General features: G+C 41.0%; 2 protein-coding genes and 1 non-coding gene across 6 annotated transcripts; 1 reads left to right on the top strand and 2 right to left on the bottom strand.

Moving 5' to 3' along the window:
* Nucleotides 1-2,123: 2,123 nt before the first annotated feature.
* Nucleotides 2,124-16,766, top strand: LOC146503846 (rhomboid-related protein 4-like). Of its 4 annotated transcripts, none has more exons than XM_085183917.1 (8): nt 2,124-5,025; nt 6,103-6,254; nt 10,088-10,400; nt 12,910-13,042; nt 13,173-13,261; nt 13,466-13,522; nt 15,487-15,630; nt 15,759-16,766. In XM_085183917.1, exons 2-8 carry the CDS (start codon nt 6,111-6,113, stop codon nt 15,869-15,871), a joined length of 993 nt encoding a protein of 330 aa, XP_085040043.1. In that variant the 5' UTR covers nt 2,124-5,025; nt 6,103-6,110; the 3' UTR covers nt 15,872-16,766. The 4 variants fall into 4 exon arrangements, with proteins under 4 accessions (XP_085040043.1, XP_085040041.1, XP_085040042.1 ...); XM_085183915.1 differs by having other exon boundaries at nt 2,125-4,526; nt 6,087-6,254; XM_085183916.1 differs by having other exon boundaries at nt 2,125-5,025; nt 6,087-6,254.
* LOC146503847 (U1 spliceosomal RNA) lies at nt 14,319-14,482 on the bottom strand. Its single transcript, XR_014868881.1, has one exon. It is a non-coding gene; the product is annotated as a U1 spliceosomal RNA (small nuclear RNA).
* Nucleotides 16,767-17,623: 857 nt separating the features above from the next.
* On the bottom strand, nt 17,624-25,438 carry LOC146503845 (queuine/queuosine transporter SLC35F2-like). The gene is made up of 8 exons (XM_085183924.1): nt 25,256-25,438; nt 23,520-23,695; nt 22,983-23,110; nt 22,291-22,450; nt 21,131-21,287; nt 20,995-21,047; nt 20,040-20,194; nt 17,624-17,872 (listed from the first exon to the last, which is right to left on the bottom strand). Exons 1-8 carry the CDS (start codon nt 25,318-25,320, stop codon nt 17,624-17,626), a joined length of 1,143 nt encoding a protein of 380 aa, XP_085040050.1. The 5' UTR covers nt 25,321-25,438.
* Nucleotides 25,439-25,453: the final 15 nt, after the last annotated feature.

Below are 25,453 nucleotides of genomic sequence, written 5' to 3'. Positions count from 1 at the left end.
TTGTACCAATGTTGTTGTGTACGAAGCACAAATTAATTTAAGTTTTAATTTGTAAATTTTTGAGTACATGGTGTACTAGGTTGTAATTGCATAGAAATATACGTTTAAGGATATAAAGAACTATATTTAATGAGTTACAGTGAAAAGAAGTGCTTGGAAATAGTAATATAAACAGAAATTTCAATTTTTCTATTAATGGAAAATATCAGTTAATGATACAGAAAATATACTGTGAATAAACGGAATTTTCCATTTTATAGCTGAAGGAAATGTCCGTAAATAGTACAGAGTATACTGTAAATCTACAGAATCTTCCGTTTTATCATTTACAGAAAACTCCGTCAAAAGTCCGTAAAAAAACAAAATGTACTGGCAGAAAATTACCAGGACATTTTCCGTTTTTCTACGGAATTTTTTTTACAGTGCTCCTGGAAAATGTATTTTGTTATTGTTTTGGTGCACGCGCAATCATCCAGTAAAGTACATCCCAAAAAGTTGATTCTGTTGATCTGGACGTAGCGTGTTCAGTGGGAGAAACGCTTCGTCACTCATCCAAGTGACTTCTTCAGTCTCAGCTAACTGAAGGTTTCCCCAACCTTATAAACAGTACAATTGCACATGACTGAAACTAGCACCACTGAATGAACAATGGGCTATGAGGTCAGTTCCTTGATCATTAAAATGCAAATTGTCATGATTATTGATCAACAACCACTAATTTGCTCAATGGCCATGAGTACCCTTCACAGAGAGTTGGGAAATTGCTGCAATTGTTGTGGATTTTATTATATAAAATAATATATACATATACCTGTATACACTGGACATATAATCATAAATACTCACATATATACTTTGTATATAATATCTATATATACTCTGTAATATATCTATATTATGGCTAAAGCACTTCTGGATGGATGCAAACGCATTTCGTTGTCTTGTACTTGTGACATGTGTAATGACAATAAAGTTGAATTCTATTCTATTCTATTGTAATCATATATACTCATATACACTACATATACCTACACCATTTTATAAGTGTTTTAACCTACATGTTTAAATCACAAGATGCATATATTTAGGTCATATATTATCTACAATTATATTAATAAAGTCTGTGTCTTTTGTTGCATGAGCACCTGTTGATCCATAGTGTTTGAAATGTAATAATTAGGATCAATGAGTAACCTTTGGTCGTGTTATTGCCAACAGTGATAAGTCCAAACACAGGGTTAAATAAACTTCTGCTAAAGATGAAACTGGGACTCTCTCATGTGTTGGTTTTGACATCATCCTCTTGTAAAAAGTTGCACATTTTCCAGCAAGTTTTTCTTGCTGGATTCTCTCCAAAAGAGGATTAAACATCATCTTTGTGCCTGTTTTTACTAACTAAATATATATATATAAAAAAGAAAGGTTTAAAAAGAAAGCAGCAAGTCTTCATGTTTAAGAGAATATCTGATCTGTTTGTTTGAGTGTGTCCAAAAAATAAAAATATAAAGATTACTGTGACAGTTTTAATCAGATTCTCGGATGAAAATTTCCTTCTAAATTCTCAGTTTTCATTTATCAGCATTCAGTCAAACATCTTTCATCTCTGTGTCTAAAAAAGACTTTCCACAGCAGCTGGTTGGTCAGATACTGTGAGAGATGTAATCTATTACTCTTCATGTGACTGTGAGAAAGAAGTTGTCTCTGAGATGTACTAATAATGTACTGATGCTTTCTTTGTGGGTAAAAGATGAGGCGCATGAAACCAGTCCAAGTAGTTTCTGGTCCTGTTTCTCTTTTCATGTCACAAACTGGATGGTAGATTAGTGAATGTACTCTAGGACAGTTTGATTCATGTGTTCAGTGTCAGACAGGTGACGTCAGCTTCATGTGGTTCTTTTGCTTCTTGCAGTTTAGTATCTGCAGCAACAACAGAAAACACTGATCACACAAACAGACTCACACAGACACACAAGGACCGAGTCAGTCCAGTCATAGTGTCTTCAGATCGATCCAGCCTTCATCTCCCTGATGTTGGCTGACCATGAACCCAAGCACGGCTCCCCTGTGTAGCTCCTCCTGTCACGGTGTAAATGACCTTTAAATTTGGTAAATATTTTTACGTTTGTTTGAAACTTCGGTTTTATTTTGAAATCCGTGCTTTTATTTTGAAACAGGAAACTGGCGCAAAACCGTTAAAGGGCTGTTAGTAACGTTTCTTTTAGGATATGGTAAATAGTGTGCCTTAAAGTGAAAAATATGTACGTTTCCTTTGCCAGTTAGTACCTGGCTGACAGTGGCACAAGGATTGTTAATGTTTCCTTTAACGGAATAAGTTACATGCAATCAAAATGTCGTTTAATAGAGTTTATGTTGTTAACCTTGACCTTGACCTTTATGTGTAGTTGTAAGTTAGTGAGATGATATGATGAGTTCAGTGATGTAAATTTGATGTATATGCTATATGTGAGCAGGAGAAATTTGTTTCTTTTGATGTTATTAATATTAATGTATTAATATTGCTGGTTTTGTTTTGCTCCTAGCTCTTACGGTGTCTTCACTGAATGTTTCAATAATAACATTTCCAATAAAACCTCTGTAAAGCATCAGTATAAGAGACCATCATTCAGCCAGGGATGCTACAACGGTCCTGGATCTGTGACCCATCATTTTGTGTTTTTGAATTATTAATAATCTTTGATTTCATTGTTATTTAGTTTCCAGTCTCTTAATTTCTGTGTCTGTGCTTCCCCCATGTTCCTTACGTCACATTTAGTAAAGTTATGTTTTCATGTCTGTACTTCTCATTGTTTCAGTGTCAGGTTTGTGTCATTTTTCCTGTTTTACTTTGACAATCTCGTGTGCTATGTTTGTGTTTTCAGTTTTGCTTCCCCTGATTTTGTGTGATTTCTCCCTGCCCTCCTCCTGTGTCTCATTCCCTCGTTATCCCTGTGTGTTTTAAGCCCTTTATCTGTGTGGATCATCTGTGTATCACCTGCTGCATTTCTCTGTGTTCCAGGTTTCATGGTCTGTGTTTCATGTCTCTGACTGTCAGGTTTTTAATTCCTTTGTATTGCTTCTGTAGTTGCTCCCAGTTTAGGTTTAGTTTAGTTCTTAGTCACTGTCTGCTTTTGTTTGCATTCTGTTCCTGCCACCATCAGAGATACACTTAGTGTAAGTCCATTCATCAGTGTCTGCAGTTGGGTCCATACTCTCTGCTTTCCATGTGACACTTCCAGTCAAAGGCGGCACTAAAAACAACGATGGTTATCTGCTGGACTGAATGAAGATTTGAGCTTAAAGTGTTTCCTTTGAACAAGTTTCTATAAAATATAAAAGTATGTTTTTAATTAAATCACACTGTTCTGTTTTAATATTTGCATCATTGTTACACTTAGGGCTGTGCGATATGACCAAAATCTCATATCCCGATATAAGACATCTATCGCCCAATAACAATATAAATCACAAAAATGTAACATTTTCTGTAAAATCTGTGAATCTCGGGCAGCTCGACTTGCGGGAAGTGTTTCCAGTTACGCGTCATGTACCTGGAGTCGAGTGTTTTAACCGATGCATGAAACGATACATTTTTAGACATAAGTTGTAACGGCCGCGGTTTTCTTTGTGAGTATTTATTACACGGCGTGCTGCGGGGAAAAGCCTGTTCTAACGTTTGAGTCTAAGGTTTATTTTTTAGCACCTGGCGGCTCTTTTTAAATTCTCATCCGTAAATAATCTGCTCTTTCACGTGATTCAGTTTATTTTGAAAAGTCTCAACAGGATCTTGAGCTTTATTGTGAAAGGTTTATGTAGAAAATAAACAAGCGGACACATGATGGTTTTACCTTCGTTGTTGCTAAGGACAAGGCATAAAAAACAGGCACTTGTCTGTCCATAGTGTGGTTATATTAAATATAAGAGAAAGAGAGAACTTTAAGAAATTAATATAGCCACTACAGTGACCATTGCTGTAAACAGTTTGTTTTGCGACACCACGAAACAAATGATAGCATAAAATGAAACATAGACGTTTTTATATTGTCATCCGATATATATCGTTATATCGAACAGCCCTAGTTACTCTATTGAGAAAACTGATATGAGACCAGGAAGTGAATTCCCATTTGGTCCTTTTAAATCCACGCATCTGCCAAATTGCTCTACATGAATGATATGACCTGATGTGATGAAGTCCACAAGGCTTGGCATGTTTGTTGGTATGGCCAAATTAAATTGATGAAATAGAGACTTGTCATCTATTTCCCTGAGTGCTGCCTGTGCCACATCGAGTCTGCAGCTCAGAGAGTAAAACGGCCTCCATTAAAAATTAATCCAGTTTAAAGTTTCAGAGCTGCCGTCACCTTAGAAATAAACAGCAGGGTGAAGTAAAGTGAAACGCCCACTTTTAGATTGATCATGTGCCACAGTGCCACCCTTTCCCGTGAACGCGCAGGGGAAACCTGGGTTAATTTAGTAAATTAACAACCAGCCTAGTGTGGTCGGTAATCCTGATCAGCGGTGTTAGGGTAAGTGAATCCACATCACAGAAACATAACCCGGGTGTGATTAACACACTTCGCCCTGGGCTCAGAGCGGTTAGTTATCACATGCTGCAGAGCTTTGTGTTTCTTAGCTGTTCTTCATAAACTCATATATTTTAATAGAAATGCAATTATTGAAGATGGAATAGGATATAAGCATCCACGGCGCAGGATTTACACGGATGCTTTTCAGATTGTCTCTAAAGCCCAGCTCCGTCCTCAGCCAATAAAATCTCGCTGTGCAAACATACCGAGGGTGACGTGTTGCCCGCTGATGGATTTATTGCTCACCGGCAATCAAACTGTTTGTGCTGCTATTTGTTTATTAATTTATTGCGCGGGGTCGTTCTCCTCTGAGGTATCACTTTCGATTTTCGTGCCCCGGCGGGAGCGCGCAGACAGACGCGTGCCCACACAAGAAGTGTGTTTCCCCACCCAAAGCATGCATAAACACGCACATCGCCAGACGGCACTGAGTTGACCTGTAAGTTTGTTCAGATTCTGCTGATTCTTATTAAGAGAGAAATAATGAGGACGAGGAGCAGACACTGCTGAGTCTAAAGACTGCAGATTCGTGTTTACATTATGTGGAAAAAGTGAAGGTTTGGCTGTAACTGTGTGGGCACCGCTAATCTCGTGATGCACAGGTCTATACAAGCCTAGATGCTAAACATTTTTCTGTTTGTTTGTTTTTTAGATATTATTAGATAGACCCCATCTTTGTCATTAATTCATGAAATAATGAAATAAAGTGACTCATCTGTGAAAAAGAAACATTAAAGGAGCAGTTCAACATTTAGGGAGCTAAAGGAGTGCAGATAAATGCTCAAGAGAATGTGTATTTGAGCGTTTTTCAGCACACAGTTATTATCATGTTATATCTGTTTGTTCTTGCACATCCACCTAAGGGTGCAGGGAGATCTTTGAGGCTGTGCAGCGCATGACCACTGGAGAGCTCTGCCTGCAGCACTGAGCTCTTTTAGAAGTCAGCTAAAGACTTAAATAGTAATGTTATGGCGTGTATCATCCCCCACCTAAACCAACCCCACTCTGCATGTGCGTAGGCGCGTGCTTTTCCCCCAAATCATGGCTATGCTCACTCATTGTTGAATGTTTAATTGCAATTAATTTTGTCAAACGCCAAAAGATGTTACTAGCATATTTTAATTAAACCTTTTTTGTCGATCTACAAATGTCTCGATTACAATAACAGCAAAAGAGTGGCCATCTTTTAGGGGGATAAAATGTGTTTTTTCATCATAAAGACTGTGATGTGATTACATGAAATGGTCCCTTCAGTATTGCTGCTGTGAGAAAGAAGTTTTGACACATGCTAGTTTTTAATAAAAGGTTTAAAACAAAAACTGTAATATTCTCTTTTGGCTGGATGGTTTTTGTTTGTTTGTGTTTATAAGTGTAAATTATATAGTCGGTGGTTATACAATCAATTTTACTTTTCATTGTCCGTGTTTGTTTGGTGATTGGTGATTCTAAGTTGGCCAGAACTGTGAATTGTTGTCTGTCTTTATCTGTCATGTCAAACAGTTCCTTTAAACCTCAGCTTTCAACATGCAGAGGGGTTTCCAGGCAGGCCTCCTGCTCCTGCTTGTCCAGCTGTTCCAGGAGGGTCCGGGAAACATCCCAGCCATCACCCTGGCTGTCCTGGGATTCAATGTGTACCTGTACGTGTTTCCTCCTGCTCCACCACTGAAGGTAACTCCCCACTGTAACATTATATGATATTATATAGATTGAATAAGAGTGGTATGATGAAATGATGGGATTTAAAGATGGGGTCGTCTGATTGTTGGAGTTTCTATGAATTATTGTAAAGTCTTTACCTCATGAAGCGCCTTGATGTGACTGTTGCTGTGACGAATAAAATAAAATTGAACTGAACTGAGGAAGCTAGCCAGCCAAATACACGTATACATTGAGGGCCCTGCTGCTCTCTGGCAGGTAGCTCCATGCCCTCCTGGGTTTTAAATGCACCTTAGAACACACATGCATCAACACTACATATGAGCGGGCGGAGGGAGGTTGGAGTCTTCACCCCCCCCCCCCCCCCCCCCCCGTTCTCTGTTGCCTGTTGGGGTGGGGGCGCTGGGAGGAGGAGTTGGCCGTCCGATTGGGGTCTGGAATGTGGGGCCTCCCTGCTGCTGGGAGTCGAGGCGGTCTGCTTCTCCCCACCACAGGGAAAAGGGTGACACCACCTGGGTCTGGGTGCAGTTTCCCCCCTCCAGGGGCAAGGGTACCTAGACCGGGGGTATAAAGTACGCTTGGGGAGTGTGATTGTGTGTCTATTTATGTCTGTCTCCACGTTGGGTGAGTGCTGAGTATTTGCATATGTGTGCATTGGAGGGGGGGGGGGGGGGGGGGGAGTCTGTATCTGTGTGTGCCCAATTGTTTGTGTCTATATGTCAGGTTGGGTATCAGACGCCACCTCTCTAGGGACATCTCAGGCCCTCCAAGGTATGGAGGGCTACCTCCCCCCCACCACTTCCCCTGCCAGTGGCAGACGCCCTCAGACATCAATGCGTTGGTGGTTCTTTGTGTCCGGGGGTGGGCATCCAGGTACGCACCGGCTCACTCCTGGTGGCTGTTTGTCAGGGCCTGGTGCCTGTGGCTCGGTTACTCTGGCACAGCTGGCTGCCAGCGGAGCTCACGGGCATCACCCCTCATTTGGGGCTCTCCTCAGCTCTTTCCGGGAGAGTGGCCATAACACGCAGTCACTTTGAAGTACTGTAAAAGCCACTGAAGTGCCCAGTCTTGGTTTGAAATTGGAGATATTTGTCAGTGTATAAACATCAAATACAGGCCCTCATCTAATATAAAGTACCTTGTTGTACCTGTAGTAGTATAATGGATTGTCACTGGGGTGGTACTGCCGTTGTACTTGAACAATCCTGTGAAATACTAAGTACAGGTCATGATTCATTAGCTTGGAAAACCTCGTTAACAGAAAAAGGAATCATTTTCTGTTTGACTTTGTCTCTCATATTGTTGTGGAGGAAGTTTGGCCCACTGTTGTTTACAATCTTGCTTCAGTTTATTGAGAATTCCATCCATCCATCTTATTCTGCTTCATCCGAGGCCGGGTCACGGGGGCAGCAGCCTAAGCAGAGAAGCCCAGACCTCCCTCTCCCCAACCACCTTCTCCAGCTTATCCAGGGGAACACCAAGGCGTTCCCAGGCCAGCCGAGAGATATAATCTCTCCAGCGTGTCCTAGGTCTGCCCCGGGGCCTCCTCCCGGTAGGACATGCCCGGAACACCTCACCCAGGAGGCGCCCAGGGGGCATCCTTGTCAGATACCCGAACCACCTCAGCTGGCTCCTTTCGATGTGGAGGAGCAGCGGCTCTACTCTGAGCCCCTCCCGGATGGCTGAACTTCTCACCCTATCTCTAAGGGAGAGGCCAGCCACCCTTCGGAGGAAGCTCATTTCTGCCGCTTGTATCCGCGATCTCGTTCTTTCGGTCACTACCCACAGCTCGTGGCCATAGGTGAGGGTAGGGACGTAGATTGAGAGCTTCGCTTTTACACTCAGCTCCCTCTTCACCACGACGGACCGGTGCAGCGGCCGCAGCACCAATCCGTCTGTTGATCTCCGGCTCCCTTCTCCCATCACTCACGAACAAGACCCCGAGATACTTGAACTCCTCCACTTGGGGCAGGAACTCATCTCCGACCCGGAGTGGGTACTGCACCATTTTCTGGCTGAGAACCATGGCCTCAGATTTGGAGGTGCTGATCCTGCATTGGGTCCTGCATTCCCGCTGCTTCACACAACGTTGCAGTGCGAGCTGGAGGCCATCACCCAATGAAGCCAACAGAACCACATCAGCCGCAAAAAGCAGAGATGAGATTCTGAGGCCACCAAAGCGAAAGCCCTCCGCCACTTGGCTGCGCCTAGAAATCCTGCCCATAAAAATTATGAACAGAATCGGTGACAAAGGGCAGCCCTGGCAGAGCCCATCACCCACCGGGAACGAGTCCGACTTATTGCCGGCAATGTGAACCAAGCTTTTGCAATGTTTGTACAGGGATCGAATGGCCTGTAGCAATGGGCCAGACTCCATACTTCCGTATCACCTCTCACAGGACACCCTGAGGGACACGGTCGAATGCCTTCGCCAAGTCCACAAAACACATGTAGACTGGTTGGGCAAACTCCCATGCACCCTCAAGTATCCTTGAGAGAATAAAGAGCTGGTCCAGTGTTCTGCGACCAGGACGAAAACCGCATTGTTCCTCCTGTATCTGAGGTTTGACTGGCGGACAAACTCTCCTTTCCAGCACCCTGGCATAGACTTATTGAGAATTTGAGGTGTTTATTTACACACATCTCTCTAAAGGTCTCAGCCACAGCCTTTTATTTAGGATGAGGTCTAGACTTTGACTGGTTTATTGCAGCACCTTGATTCTTTTCTTTTGTTGCTTTGTTGTGTTGGGATCATTGTCCCGTTGCATGACCCAAAGCTTTAGACGTCTGACAGATGGCCTCACATATGACCCTAGAATACTTTAGTGTACAGAAAAGTTCATGGTCTCTAGTCAATGACTGTAAGGTGCCTGGGTCCTGTAGCTAAAACACAAGTCCAACTCTCACTTGCTGAGGATCAGTTAACCAATGACATTTGATAGCAGCACCTCTCTGCTACTTAAACTGGACCTGTTGGGACAGACATTAACCTGTAATTTTATATTTAGTTTATGAACAAAACGTCCAGTGCAGCGATTGCATCGTAGACTGACTTTCTTCAGAATCAGAAGTTGTTTTTATTTGTAATAAGCAGGAGATGTCTTATGTCTTTTATCCTGTCTTCTTTCTCTCACCCCAACCGGTCACGGCAGATGGCCCCGCCCCTCCCTGAGCCTGGTTCTGCCGGAGGTTTCTTCCTGTTAAAAGGGAGTTTTTCCTTCCCACTGTCGTCAAAGTGCTTGCTCATAGGGGGTCATATGATTGTTGGGTTTTTCTCTGTATCTATGAAGCGCCTTGAGGCGACTTTTGTTGTGATTTGGCGCTATATAAATAAAATTGAATTGAATTGAATTGAATTGAACCAGAAAATGGCAGACATTCGGATGACAGGCAAAAATACATAATTAAGTCATAAAAATTGAAGATTATCTTCCCGGTTGAAGAGAATCATGTCTTTAATGATGACACAATGAGTCTGAGCAAAAAATGGAAAAACCCTGAGGTGAACCTTTAAACAGAGAGACAGGCGAGAATCTTGTTGGATAATTTAGCAACAGAAAGAGGAAACTGGATTTAAAAAAACAAACAGCCCACATGGCGGTGCTTCTGTGGCAGCCAACACCTGCATGGCTGCAAACAGAACTGACAAACTGGTTTTTGTTCATGGTTTTTCGGCTGATGAATATAATAAAAGGTGTGCAGGAGCATTCTCCATACTGAACCATCAGCTGAAACATTCTGCCTTCAAAGTCGCCTGTCAATGATTTTGGATTCACATTATTGATGTATTAAAAAGAATCAAAAGCAGTTTTTGTTGCATACGACTGTTTTTACTTTGTGTCCAGGCTTGCATGAGCCTTGATCAGGTGTACCGAAATAAAGAGTGGCGACGCCTCTTCCTGTCCCCCCTGCATCACATCGATGATTGGCACCTTTACTTCAACATGGCGTCCTTCCTGTGGAAAGGCATCAGGCTGGAGCGACGTCTGGGTGGAAGTTGGTTCCTGTACCTGCTGTCAGTCTTCTTTCTGCTCACTGGATTGGTGTACCTGCTGCTGCAGGCGCTGATGATTAAGCTCATGGAGGGCACGGATTCTTCTGATCCATTATTGGAATATGTGCAGGCTTTCAGCAGAGAGTGTGCTGTCGGCTTCTCAGGTAGAAACTCCCAGCAGTAGTAGTGATTCAAAGGAAGAAAATCTAGATGTATGTATAACAAGATAAAATTTAAAAAAAAAAAGTACTTTAAGTAACTGTTAAAGAAAAAAGTGAAGGAGTGGTCCATCAGCACCAAAATTATCAGCATTTATTTTTTTAGACGTGATTAAATATTAACTTTTGAAGTATTATGTAAAATTTTGGTAGTTGAATGTGTTGATCTGTGGAACCAGCATCCCAATACAGGAAGTCTGGATCGGCTCTCTGTTCAAATAGACCAGTCACTGATCCTATGGGTTGTATCCAGTAGGCAGTGCAGAGCTTGGATGCAGCTGATGGGTGAGGGGACTAAATTCCGACCCTGTCCTCCAGATGTCCACCCTGCCCTGCAGCCCCGTGTAACCTTGCAGGCCCACTTTCAGGCCACCAACCACACCTGTTGGTGCAGCTCCCCTCTAGATCAGTGCTCTTGGAATATGACTGGGTTTAGTTTAGTGACCTTGTCCACAATAACATTTAAGTGGATACTGGTGAAACGTGAATAAACTCAAACACTAACAGAAACCAACTAAGACCAAGGATCCTAATGACCTCATACAAGTTAAAGATACAAAAACACAGATGAATAAAAGACAGCTAAAATACTTAAGAACAAAATGAATCATCTAGAAAAAAAACTAGAAACAAAAACAAAACGTAAATCTAAAAACAATAAAATACACAAAGGAGAAAAAAGGCCAAAGCCAAAAGAAAAACATTTTTTTTTAAAAACTATAAGAAACTCATAGTACAGAAATAATAATATACTAAAATCCACTCACTAAGAATTCTAAACCAAAAAAAAACTAAAGAACCAGAATCTCCAAAAGTTCATATGGAGCGACTCATCAAATTCACCAGGGAGGATATGAAAAGTGGCAGGTTAGACTTCTTAGACTGTGAGATTTCCATCAGGAATGGGGGACATCTAAAAGCTGACGTGTACCATAAACCTACACATACGGATCAGTATTTAAGGTTTGACTCTCATCATCCACTGGAGCACAAACTGGGTGTCATCAGGACGCTACAACACAGAGCGAACACCATCCCCACTGACACAGCGGCCAGAGAGGCAGAAGAACAGCACATCAAGAAGGCCCTGAGTAAATATGGTTATCCCAGCTGGACTTTTGTCAAAGCTGGGAAGGCTCCTAAAGAAAGCTCCAGCCGATCCAGCAGAAAAGGACAACCGTTGCCCAAGCGAAAACCTGTAGTGATCCCATACGTGTCAGGAGTATCGGAACAGAGCAGAGACGCATTTTTTCTAAACACCGGGTCTCTGTGGTTTTTAAACCCGAAAACACGCTGCGCCAAAATTGGTCCACTCCAAGGATCGGGTCCCTCGACACAAACTGAGTAACATAGTGTACGCTGTTAAGTGCCAGGAGGATTGCCAGGATTTATACATCGGGGAAACCAAACAACCTCTGGCGAAGCAGATGGCACAACACAGAAGAGCCACCTCGTCAGGCCAGGACCCTACAGTCTATTTACACCTACAGGCCAGTGGACACTCTTCAATGATGAGGCTGTGCACATCCTGGACAGGGAAGAACGCTGGTTTGAGGGCTGAGTCAAGGAGGCCATTTACGTGAAAAGGGAAAGACCATCCCTGAATCGAGGAGGAGCCTAAGGGTACATCTGTCACCATCTTACAATGCTGTGATTGCAGCCATTCCCCAACTCTCTGTGAATGGTACTAATGGCCATTGATCAGTGGTTGTTGATCAATGGTCATGAGAATTTGCATAATTAAGATTAAGGAACTGACCTCCCAGCCCTTTGTTCATTCAGTGGGCTAGTTTCAGTCATTATGCAAATGTACTGTTTATAAGGTTGGGGAAACCTGCAGTCAGCTGAGACTGAAGAAGTCACCTGGATGAGTGACGAAACGTTTCTCCCAGAAAACACTACATCCAGATGAACAGTATAAACCTTTGGAGAGTTACTTACCTGGATGATTGAGAATGCATCAAGATGTAAAGAACCTGAACTAAACATGAATTTAAAGTCCTGAACCCAGAACTATGACACCTGAGAAAATGACACTGAATTAATCAAAATCTAAACACAGCATAACTAAATGACTCTACATTAATATTTTTGAAGTTGAATGTTTAAAATCCTGCAGCCACAATAAATCCAAGTTATAAAATCAAACAAATATATAAAATAAGTAAGTAAAAAATAGTCTATATTAAGCTAAATACACTAATTTAAACATAATAACTATAATACGTTGCCAGAAGGTTAAACTTTCATCTTTTAAAATGAGAAGATTTGCTGTTTTTCTTCCTCTCACAGAAACTGAATTATTTTCATTTTTGGACTAAATATATTTTTTTCACCTAAATGATTAATCAACTAATCATAATGAGATATTTATAACATTTTGTTAAAGAATATAAGAATATCTTCACACGGCCTTTGTTTCCTTCCTTAATTTTACAACCACATCTGTTTGCAGGGGTCTTGTTTGCGCTGAAGATCGTCAATAACCACTTCAACCCCGGTGGTGTGACGTACGTGATGAATATTCGGGTGTCCAATCGCTTTGCTAGCTGGGTGGAGCTGGTGCTCATCTATCTAATCGCTCCTGGGTGAGAAACTGCTCTAGTCCAAGATGATCACCGAGAAAACAAAATCGATTTTGAAGGCAGCATCTTTTTTTATCTAAAACTGAGCAGATATTTTATCATCATGGTCTTTTTCCCTGCTGCTCTCTCTCAGGACCTCTCTGGTTGGCCACCTGGCAGGTGTCCTGGTGGGTCTGCTCTACACTGTGGGTCCACTGAAGACCATCATGGAGGCATGTGCAGGTCTGAATGCTGCTTTCTCTGTTTGTGTAGCAAATGAATTTTTCATTCTGCAAACAAATAAAACAAAAATACACAGTCATGATCAGTAAACATCACATTAGCAGTTACAGCATGTTGTATTTGTGTGTGCATGTGCCTGTGTGAAAGAAATCTTTAATACTTAAATATGAATCTGAAAATGCTATTTTCTGTCTCTCCAATCAGATATGATATCTTCAGATGGAGTTAATTCACGCCAGCGTTCATACTACAGCTCTTCAGGTACAACAGCAATCTCCAAAAGTTGATTCTGTTCATCTGGACGAAACGTTTCTCCCACAAAACGCTACGTCCAGATGAACAGAATCAACTTTTGGAGATTTACTTTCCTGGATGATTGAGAATGCATCAAGACGTACAACAGCAATGTTATAGAAAACATAAAGGATCCACTGTTTTATAGAATATGCAATAATCCAGTGAGAAAGACTGTTTGTTCAGTTTTCTGGTACAGCTTTTAAAACCTGGGTGCCCACTTTCTGAAAGACGAACCACTTTAGGATCCATGATGAGGTTGCCTCAATTTATCTTCAACACTTTATTTTTGGAGATAAATTATCTGAATTTCAGGAGTGGGACCATGCCTCCAAACATGCCCCTTCCAGGTCTTACCTATATATGACAAGCTGTTCGTTCTTGTTTTCGTTCTCGGATGAGAGGTGAAACATCTTCAAGCAACTCAAAGAAGTCCAGACGCTTTTCTTTCCAAGCTCCTTAGATTACTGTATACTAGTATTCTTATTGTATATATTGTTCCCCTGTTCCTCTGTCTCTCTTGTTGCGTTGAGCATGTGTATGAAAAAATAATTTCCCTCGGGATAAAATTCTTCTTTTCTTATCTTATCTTTGACGTCTCTGAACATTTACAGAGCTCTACCGGCCTCTAGCGGAGAAACGAGGAAACTGCACGCTTCTCAACGTCACTCACCAGTCATATCATCTTCATATACACATGTTAAATGACCTCGTTCTAGATATCAAGCGCAATTGTTTACACAAACTCTTTTCAACACATCGTTAGGGGAGAGCGCGAACGCAGTCCCCACTACCAGAAATTATGTAGTCGAGATTACCACATTTGGGGAATTCGCAGGCTGTCAGCAAAGCCAGAGTGTAATGGCTAAACCTCAGCCTGGGAGAACCACCTTCTTGATCATGGTATCTCTCCTACTAGGTAAGTATGAGTTCTTCAGCTCACGCATGGGGCAGTCTTTCACACACAAACCCTGCACACTCACGGTGCTCACAATCTCACAATCAACACAGACACAGCCTGCAGGAAGCTGGGACTACACACTATTTATATATACACATGAAGTAGTTTCCAACAGAGCCCCATAAGGTTATTTAGCTTTACAAATACCGGGAGGATTTCCCATCATGCATTGCTGCATCTGCGCAACAAGAGCTAGCTGAAAGATAATTTTTTTCATCCATTTAACCTCCTTAAATCCACCAACAGACCACCAGGAAGTTCAGCTAACTCAAAGGTCAAGCACGCTGCTAAACGAGTTTGTCTGATACTCGGGGAAAAGAGGATAAACGCAAACGTTTTCGAGTTTGCGTTCTTCCGGTCTTTTCGTTAACTGCTGCTAGGCAACCAACAGTTTCCCGCTACAGTCTCGGAGTTTGAACAGCGCTGCTCACGAAAACACGTCTGTGAACATGTCCGAGTGCAACAAACAACCAGAAAACAATCCAAATAAAAACCCTCTAAAAATTTACTCATTAACAACGACTGAATTCACTCAAAGCAAATTTTTGCTTTGGCGGGAGTTTATTACCTGCTAAAGATGGCAGGACGTCTCAAATCACGCGGGTCCGGCGCACATACACGTGTTAGTACACGTGCTATAGAGTATAAATATACTATAAATTATGGTTTAGTTATCTGGATGAGCCAAAATCCTGCTTCATAGTGTTGGCCACTGGTAGGAAGGTAGATGAGAGGAATAATCAGGATGAGAGGATTTCTGACCGTTTGGTTTGTGAAAGTGCGTTATGTAGGTTCCAACACTGCCACTGCAGCCTGGCTTTTGAGTGAATCTGCTTTATAGACACTCAGTACTTTTATTTTTATTAACTTTCTTTGTTGTAACCTTTTCATTTTTACCCAGCGTTGCGAGATTTAAAAATTAAACTCAAGTTAGAAACTTTAATCTTGTAGTGCACATGTGTGCCTGCAGGCTACAGCGGGACCAGACGAGGATACTTCGAAGAGCCTCGACCTGCGGAGGCTCACACATCTGATTATTCTGAGAACTACATCTCAGGACTGACGGAGGAGGAGCAGATAGAGCTGGCAATCAGAAACAGTCTGAAACATCGAGGCAAGAGGCAGAAGTGACAGTTTGCTTTCACTGCTAAAATTAATACTTAATTTTATAAAATAAATTAGATACATTTGAGCCAAATTATATTTAAAAATTAAACATTTAGCCACAACTTAATTTTTCAGAACAAACCAGGCGAAGAGAAACTGAACATCACCCAGGAGACTCTGAGGATCTCAGGAGGAGGCGGCTGAGGAGGTTTGAGCAAGAAGTTACCAACCAGAGAAGAAGATTGTAATGACGGATTTTTATTTTCCATTTTTGTTTTTTCTCATTTTCACTGGTTTAACTGGGAAGATGCCTCCCATCACTCTCCCTTGTTGCTGCGGGTCACATAAGAGGATTGAGTCCAGTCTCATGAAGGTGTGGCCTGCAGCGGTCTTCGAACAAAGACTTCCTCCTAGTTTGGACTTCTTGTATTACTTGGTGACTTTGTTTTCTATTGCATGTCACCTTTGCTTTTACTTCCTGTCTTTATTTTCCTGCTGTCTGGTTTTCTGCCAGCATATCGGTTTTATCTGTGGTTAATTGTTTCCACTTCTGTCTTGTTATTCTCATTATTGCTCCTTGTGTGCCACTGGTTTTCTCACCTTTACCTTTTTGAATTTCACTGTGGGTTTTGCCATTGGTGGTTTTTCATTACTCTGCCAGCTGCTGCAGCTTAGACCTGGGTCCTCTCCACCATGTTTAGGCTACTCAGCATCATGTAGACCAGCACATCTGAACCCAGTGAGCACAGACCAGGTTCACCATCACTTTAATATGTGCCTTAAATTCTGTGTATGTGGAACGCTCCTTTGTTGCCTTCGGTAAGCCATTCCAACATTTAGCTCCTGTATTGACTAAATGTTGTGCACCTACAGACTGCCCCACACTCCCCTCTAGCGGTGGCCCTTGTGCAACTTCACAATCTGACTTTTGATTAATTAATTCCTTTAAAGGATGTGGAGCAAGTCTATGTAGCTCGTTATAAATAAAACAGGCATACTTATTTTTTTTAAATTATGAAAACTCAGAAACATGTTTTTCCATAATTTTGCAAGGATAAAATACCGATGAGTTTTTATCAAAAAGTTTAAGGTTTTTTTGTAATTTCAACTATTTATAACCACATAGTGAAACAATACTCGGTATATGATAAAAGTCTTAAACTGTAGACACATCCTCTCTGCATTGATGGTCTGGAACAGTTTGATTTGCTTGAAACTCTGAAGTTTAAATTTTACAAGCTGGATAACTTTTTAGAATCATGTTTAGATGTTAAAGTCGGGTCCAAAGTGAGCACAGCATATTTATACTAATTTACAGCCTCAAGGTCCTCCCCTTGAATCCTTGACTCCTCTCCTTGCCTCCTCTGATTTTGTATTAGTCCCTCCCACCAGAGATGAGGAGGGGGAGGCGAGAGGAAACATCCATCCAAAGGTGTCCTTTCTTAAACTGATGTCAGTAAAATTTGACATTTGATACACTGCATCATAGTTTTGTTAACGGCTTTACGATCTCAGGTGTGACACTGCAATGTGTTATATTTAGGAACCCTTTTAATTTAAGGATATCACACATTTTCTTGAATTACACACACAGAAATTGTGGAGGGTAGAAAATGTAATAATCTTAACTGAATATCATAACAGATAAAAAGCACTCCCTGTGTGCAGGGCCTCTTTTATAAAAAAAAAAGAAGACATTTCCAGGAAAGACTCACCCGTGCACCTCTGATTATCACTCCTCCTGCAGCTTCACGATACATGTTAGGATTTGAGACAGCCTTCAGTATGGCTCAGTGAAACACAATGTGTTTAAAGAGGTAAATGCTGAAATTTAAATCACTCTTTTCTTTTGCATTTGCACTTTTATTTATCTTTTTTTACATAAACTTCTGTATTGTGCGTTTTTACATGTACCATATGTGTTATATAAGAAGCAAAACTCAATAAATAACTTGTTAAAAATACATATACGACATGTTTGCAGACTGTAAACCAGCTGATCACATTCTAGTGCCGAGCTCTGTGCTGCCGTAGCTCTGCTCTGGCCCTGAAGTGCTCCTCTTCCTCCTGTCTTCAGTCGGCTGCAGCTCTTGAGCATCCACAGGGTTTTCAGAGCAGCCTTCCTCGCAGGTAGCAGCAGGTGAAGACGAGGTGCTGGAGTCTGTGGCAGCGGTGGGAGTCGGAACAGCGTTGAAGGCGACAAAGCCAATGAGGATGACCACCAGCGAAACAATGTAGAGGCCGGAGAACTGAACAGGAGCAGAAAGTGAATGTTCAAATTGCATGAAAAAAATGAGTGCAGAAGGAAAACCAGTTCATTGGGTTCAAGTTATGAATGACATTTTACCTGAGCTGGGGTTTGGCCCAACTGCAGACACTATAACAGATTAATGTAGCTCCAAGAGATGCCACAACCCAAGTATCTTAAACCAGCATTCTTTCCAATGACCAGCAGGGGGCGAGTCTGGATCCGAAACAACTTTTTATTTGACTTGGATTTCTGATCCTGAATGTGCAATATGATGTCCTTGTAAAGTCTGACACTGGACATCTGTGTTCACATTTATGAGTTTCTCTGTTTAACGTTTAATTGCAGGATTTAACTTCATGGTAAATAATAAGAACAGGTCTTTTTGGTAAATGACACTTTGAGTCTCACCTGTATAAATAAAGGTTAAATTAAAGAAAAAACAATATGGGAGTTTAGATGTTGACACAAAGAATGTAATTATGCTTATTAATGAGAAAATGTGAGTGTTTTATTAGGAGAATACTGTGCCACCTCTCATGTGGAACTGACTCATTTAAATTCACTGGCAGGTCAAAAGAGACAGATTCATCTTCAGCAGATACACATGCACAAACTGGATACATGCATGGAGCTCTGCATGAGAACACACAGCACAGAGTTACATTTTAACTTTTATCATTATTATTCATTAACATTTCTGAGCGTGCATAACACTCAGCAGGTCATTATGACCCAAAGACGGGATGGGAAGAGACACTATCAGTGTTTATATGTGTGTGTGCTGGAAATAAGTCCTGTCATTAACTGACATTAAAGATTCTCATCTGACCCTGACTAGAAACCACATTAAAGCTCTGTTAAAAGGCAAATAAATCATTTTTGTATCTATTCAAAGTTTCACACTCTAAAGATTAAAAATCTAATGTGTGTTCAGTATTCCTATTGTCTGTGTGTTATTAGCAATTTTGAGGACGTGCACATCCCCAGGTGTGTAACTTCACATCACTGTCAGTGCAGCCTGCACAGGTATGAATGCTGGAAATGGCACTGACCACTTGCATGTACAGTGTTCTAGACCAGCGGTCCCCAACCTTTTTTGCGCCACGGACCGGTTTATGCCTGACAATATTTTCGTGGACCGGCGTTTAAGGTGTCGCGGATAAATACAACAAAATAAAACTAGTACCGGTACCCCAAAAAAAGAAAATTTATTCATAACACACATGAAAAGACCAAGGAAAACCGAGTAAACGAGAAAAACGATAACAAAATAACGCTGAAAACCGATAAAAACCCTGAAAACTATACATTTCACACCTGAGCCTCAACTCTCGCGGACCGGTACCGGTCCGAGGCCCGGGGGGTGGGGACCGCTGGTCTAGACTCCTAATGGGATTCACTGCAGAAGCACAATTCAAGCATCATCTCAAAAGAGAATGTGGCAAACTAGCAACAAAGTAACAACTTGATGTTTCAGTGAGCCTTAAATGGCTGTGAGAGGAACTACAGTCGTTTCACTTTGTTTTGGCTTTATTTTTTAGCCCCTGTTGGTTGCATACCATTTCAGTGAAACATGTTGTTCAGTCCAGAAACTACAGAAAATGTTGTGTTTTCTCATTTGAATGTTCTAAGCCTCTGTTCATACACCTACATACCCAGAGTTGACTGATTGCCATTCATTGTGTTTTCTCAGTGTCTGTGCTGCTGACAGAAAGTATCCACATCATGTGCAGTTAAGTCTTGTCAGAGCCTGTCTTCCATGGTAGGAAAAATGCATAACTTAGGGTAAAGGTAAAGATCATAATCAGTCCTCCTGTTGCATGATGCTGGTGCTGGATGTTCAGAGGGAAGACTTGAAGACTGATTAAACTGATAAAACTTCAGCTCCTGCTGATGGTGGGCTTTTTCCAATAACATAAATTGTGAAATTATTCCCTCTAATGAAGGAATCACATACTGGAATACACTGGATAGATCCTGTAGTCATGACCTTGTAGGATCAACACATTGACAAACGATGTGATGCTTTTTACTAAGATTAAAATTGTTTTTTACAGTCCAACAGTGGGGAAGGTGTTAAAGTGCAGGTCAAGTTTCCTCTTGAGGCGGTTTGAAGGAAAGGACTGTCAGATATATAAAGTAAGAATAACCGAGTGTGCACTCACGTTGTAGTGGAAGAGGAAGATCCCACAGAAGAGGCCGAAGAGGTCAGCGGTGAGCAGGGAGAGGTTGACGGAGGTGGCGCTGCTTAGCTTTATCACTATAGGCATGAAGCTGTACAGAGCATACATACACAGTGCATAGGCAGCGAACAGCAGTCCTGAGAAGAGACATGACCACTGTTAGTTCATTTAAGTATTAAAGAAAACTCAAACATGAAAGAAAAAATCACTTTATTTCTCAGGTCGACTTCTCCAACATGGTGATCAAAAGTGTCTAATAAAACCTCTAAATTAGTCATCTTTATACAGTCAAAGATAAGTTACTGAAATAAGGAATATGAGGGGTGATGCTGTGGCTTTGTGATTTTTAGAAAAGGTTTTTTCAAACTTTCAGTGAGAAAATGTGACAAACGAGACGAGAACTGTGTTTCTGTGAATTTGGGTTAGATTATTTCTGCCCCTTTGTCATGGTCCCTGCTGTAAACATCAGATTTTAGTTGCCTGTAGTCTAATTTTCTTCTCATTTCATCTCTTTTTTTGTTACTTTTTGCCCTTCTTGAAGAATTATTGACCTTGTGTCTCCTGTTCTGTGCCTTAATGTTTTGAATTATTTTAAGTTAGTTTTGTCGCATTAGTTGGTTGTGACGCATTGGTTTTCCTACCAGCTTTGTTCTTTTCTTCTGGCTTTTATTAATAAAGTTTGTTTGTTATTTTTTTCACTGTGAAAATCTCAGTGTGCATAACCTTATGTTCTCATAGTTTAAAGCATTAGTTATTCTGACACATATTGTGTTTATTCAGGTCCCAAAGAGTATCCACTAAGGGATATTTGTGTTGACTGTACCATAGCGCCTTTAAATATTTATAGTTTCATAATGTGTTAACATGCGTAACCATCTGGAGGCTTCGGCAGTCCTGTTTTGTCTTCAAAATGTTCCTGAGTCAGATCAGTACTCACCGACTTCCCAGCTCCACTGGATGGCAGGAATTTCATTATGCTCCAGGATCACCCTGAGTAAGAATAAAAACAGAAACACCAGATAAACCACAAAGTCCACTGAGTCCTAAAACTGATGCCAGTCACACACACTTACATCTGTATGGTGCTGATGATTGTGCCGAAAAGGCCGACCATGCCCAGGAACTCCACCCTGCTCAGGTTCTTCACGGTGTACTCCTGACACACATTAGACACCGCATACAGCGAAGCACTGAGGAGCACCAGACCATCACCCAACAAGATGTTTGAGGCTGAGGAGAGAACAACAAGATCATCGCTAAGGTTCAACATCATCAGACGAACGCTAATGTTGCCTCAGTGTTGGTTTCCCTGTATGTCATGCACAGGCTGGAAAACGCTTTTATCCCAGATTACAGACCAAAAAGTCAGCAAAAGGTTGGAAAAGTGGTGGCGATGGGATGTATTGTTGGTTTTATAACCGTGGAGAAAGTGGTTTTGCATTGATTTTTTCCATCACTAAGTGTAAAACATGTATTTGGTTTATACTTTTTCCTCTATTACCTGGTTAGGTTTAGGCACTTACACTACTTGGTTTGTGTTACATGTTGGAAAACACTGTGGTTTGGGTGAAAAACGCACCTTCACGACAGTATCTAAACTTTTTTCTGTAATTGAAGGTCTCAGGAGTTGAAAATATAAAACTGACACAGGTCTTTATATCTAAAAATTACCTGATATGAGAAGGATTTTTTCTTTGGTCGTTCACTTAAATCCAAAACATCACATGTGTCATAATTTAGGATTCATATAAAGGTTAAGGTCACGTCCTGTTTTATTTTGCACTTCCTGGCCTCTTTATCATGTTTTCAGTTTTACTTCTTTTGTAATTATCACCTGTTTCCAATTAGCCACCTATGACCCGTGTAGCTCTTTCTATTTGCCGGATTGTCTTTGAACTCATCATAGTCAGTTTTCCAGCTTTCCAATTGTTCCTTGTATTTTTCCATAAACAGAATAAAAGCTTATGATGAAGTCTCGAGTGTTTTCAGTGTAACCATCTTGGTGTTGTTCTGTGTCCTGTAGAGGTGGGTGAATTGATCCAAATAGTGATAGATACCAACACTGATAGTGATATCAGATCAATACTCACGTGTTAGGAATCATACTTTGTCTCTATTCTCTAAGTTAAGTTTTTTTTTCACTGGTGTCCTGCCTTGACCTGATTTATTAAACAATTTATAGTCTTCCATCAGGGATTTAATTAGTGAGTAAACTCTTTGGAGAATTCCTTACTGGAGCCCTGGTCTCGTCCAGCCAGCAGGTCGGCCCCCACCATGGCCCCCACTCCGAGCAGACAGATGCAGACGGTGACGGAGTGGATCAGCCTGTAGCGAGCCTTCAGAATCCACCAGCTCAGACCCATCAGGACCGGGATCACGAAGCAGTCCAGCAGCTGGAGGCAGAAATGATAGCTGTGCAATAACGTACGCGATGGATCAATTAATTTGTTTTGAGCTAATTTTAATGACCACTAATTTAGTCTGATTTTTTCTTTTACATAATAATTAGTTAAAACGACAAAACACCTTTCAGTTTCAACCTCAACACAACTCATTTAACACAGTTTAGTGGGCTACATACTGAAGTGAACTGAACTCCAACACCAATACCGGCTGGTATTGATACGATCGATTCTTTGGATCAAACCCCACACTTCTAGTTTTTGTGGTGCCTTTTGGAGCAAATTGATGGAATTATTTGATTTGTATTATTTACCGTGTGGAACGTCCAAAATGCTTCTGATCCAGCTGTGACTTTTGAGTTACAATTTACTGACATGTGTTTACGTTTCAGGAAAGATTGATAGTGATCGATTGATACGATTGAGCATATTATGTTACATTATGTACTGAAGGAGTGGTTGCACCCTTAGTAATCTTGGCACTTTCATAACACACTGAAATAAATTTTGAAAGTCTACTCACCTGTATGCTGGTGATGGTGGTGTATTGGTACGCTTTAACCACAGTGTAGTTTGCTTCCACGTCCACCAGCCCGAGCAGCAAGTACTTCCACCATCGTCTCTTCAAAATCTGTAAAAAATTGCCATCCCCTGCATTTTAAAGGGGAGCACCCCTGAACTTCAGTACTGATGTGTTTGTTTCTGCAACAAGCCTGAGGACACTCTGCCTCACTGCAAAGCAAAATATATTTGCATATTTACAAAGAAATCCAAGACAAAATCTCACAAATTTCTGAAAAGGACAGTCCTAAACTTAGAAGAACAAATTAACAAATTTACAATATTTCTATCATCACAATTACTTTACACATTCTGTTAATCACAATACAACACCCAGTTTAGAAAAACCTGCCTCTGAATATCCCAGTAAAGACCGATCAAGTGTTCTGTGTATTTATGTGTAATATGGCATATAAAGATTTCATTTTACTGCAATAAAGTGTTGCTATGCATGTCATAAATTTCAGCATTAATCTCAGGTGTTCAGCACGGGTGTCACCTGTTCTGCACAGCAGCATGGTGGTGTAGGTGACAGTCAGCAGGAGGTAGTTCAGGAAACTCTGCAGCATGGGCGTGTTCACGTGAAAGTTTGAGGCCAGGAACTGGGAGGTGATAGCTGTGCCACAGATGAGGCCCGCCAGCCCCTGGCCCATAGCCAACGTCTTGGCCAGCTGCCTGAGAGAGAGATGAGCGGTGGATCTTTAACAACAGTCACAACAGGCAGCTTTGCTTTTTGAAGTCACTGTAAGCAGATTTAAGAGAAACCTCCTCCCTGCCGGGCAGATGATGCTGGTCAACATGTATATACAAAGTGTTTTTCACTTTTCTAAAGAGTTTGTGAGTAAAGCTTGCTTTACACAAGGTGTTTGGTTGATGATGTTTCTACATGGAGTTTTTCCAATATAACTAACACAACTCATTTTATGTTCCACATAAGCGTTTGGTATCAATCATATCTCCTGTTGTAAACTACCACATTATTCCTTTAAAGGCAAGTTTTTTTATGTTTTATAATTTGATGTTAAAAAATTGACAAAAAAATGTAAGTACAAAAAAAATTAGTTGTAGTCAACAATTTAACCTGTGACTCTTTAAAATAAAACAGTAGAAATGTAAAGATGTGTGCTGAAACACTGGAAATAAAGTTTAAAATAGATGATATTTAAATATTCATAAATGCTGCGAATAACATTTTTAGAAAAGTCTTCATTATCCAGCCTGCAGCCCACTGCAACCGTGGTGTCACAGGTTCACAAATATGGAGGCAAATGAAACACAACTTTAGCAAAAACACAAATTAAAATCAATCAATAAATAAAAAATGGCTGCTCTCTTAAGTTTTCCTGCTGCAGACCATCCATGCCACATTAGGGCTTGGGTTAGCTCTGACACGGCACATACATGCACAGTAAAAGACTAAATAAGTTTAGAAATGTTATTTAAAAATAATCTGCTGTACTGAATGCTGCAGGATCTTAAAATATTTGTTTGTTTTTAAAATGTTGAGTTAAGTCTTGTCATTTAGGTTCAGCATTTAGGTTTATGCCCCCTGCAGACGGGTACCGCCTTACAACAGTGACCTGGCTGTACACAGCAGTGGCCCAACCACAGACAGGTTTGAAAACTGCTTGTGCATAACTAATAAAGTCGAGCTAAAGAATAACTTCTTTTTATCTTTCAGCCTCAATCTGTCATTCGCAATTAGTTTGAAAAAAATGTTGGACTTTGGTTTATTTTGCCATTTTGAAAATTGTTCAAGCATTGACCCTTTGGTGAGGCTGTTGTTCACAGCTAATATTCACAGATGTCTCCTACATGAAAGCAAATCATAAATTTGTCTGTTCAAAGCTTGACTGCAGCGATATCTGTGAAAACATTCACCTGATTTGGAATGTTTTAATTAATTTCATGTGAAATTTATATGTGAGACGCTGTAAATAAAATATCAGAAGTTGTGAGATCTGCATATGTTTAGGGACTACAAGCATCCATCAGTCTATGTAAACTGAGCTGCACACCTGAAGGACTTAGTTTCTAGATAATATGATCTTAAATGGTCCCTCAAAAAACTGCTAGAGAAGTGTTTACTCTGCCTCCGTGCCATTCAGCAGCTTTTTAATTTAAAAAAAAAAAACCAACTTGTGATTCACTTGAAAGTCTAAATAAAACACAAGTAACTGAACCACTTTGAATCAGACTGCTGATCTCCCCCTCTCGCCTCCTCTGTTCACTCACCAGGTGAAAACCTGTTTGGGGTTGAATTCTCGGATCCTCAGCAGGAGTCTGCTCCTTTTGTTCATTTCGCTGGTGTTCCTGGACGAATCCTCGGACCGTTTAGCAACCGTGTCGTCTCACCAGTGATGGAGGAGTGAGTCCTCTCTTTAAGCTTTTAGCTCCTCCACCTTCACGGTATCAGAGCTGAATGATTAACAG

Source organism: Neolamprologus multifasciatus, chromosome 14 (genome assembly GCF_963576455.1).
Source record: "Neolamprologus multifasciatus chromosome 14, fNeoMul1.2, whole genome shotgun sequence".
NCBI classification, from domain to species: domain Eukaryota; kingdom Metazoa; phylum Chordata; class Actinopteri; order Cichliformes; family Cichlidae; genus Neolamprologus; species Neolamprologus multifasciatus.
This window is presented reverse-complemented; position numbering and strand designations above follow the sequence as displayed.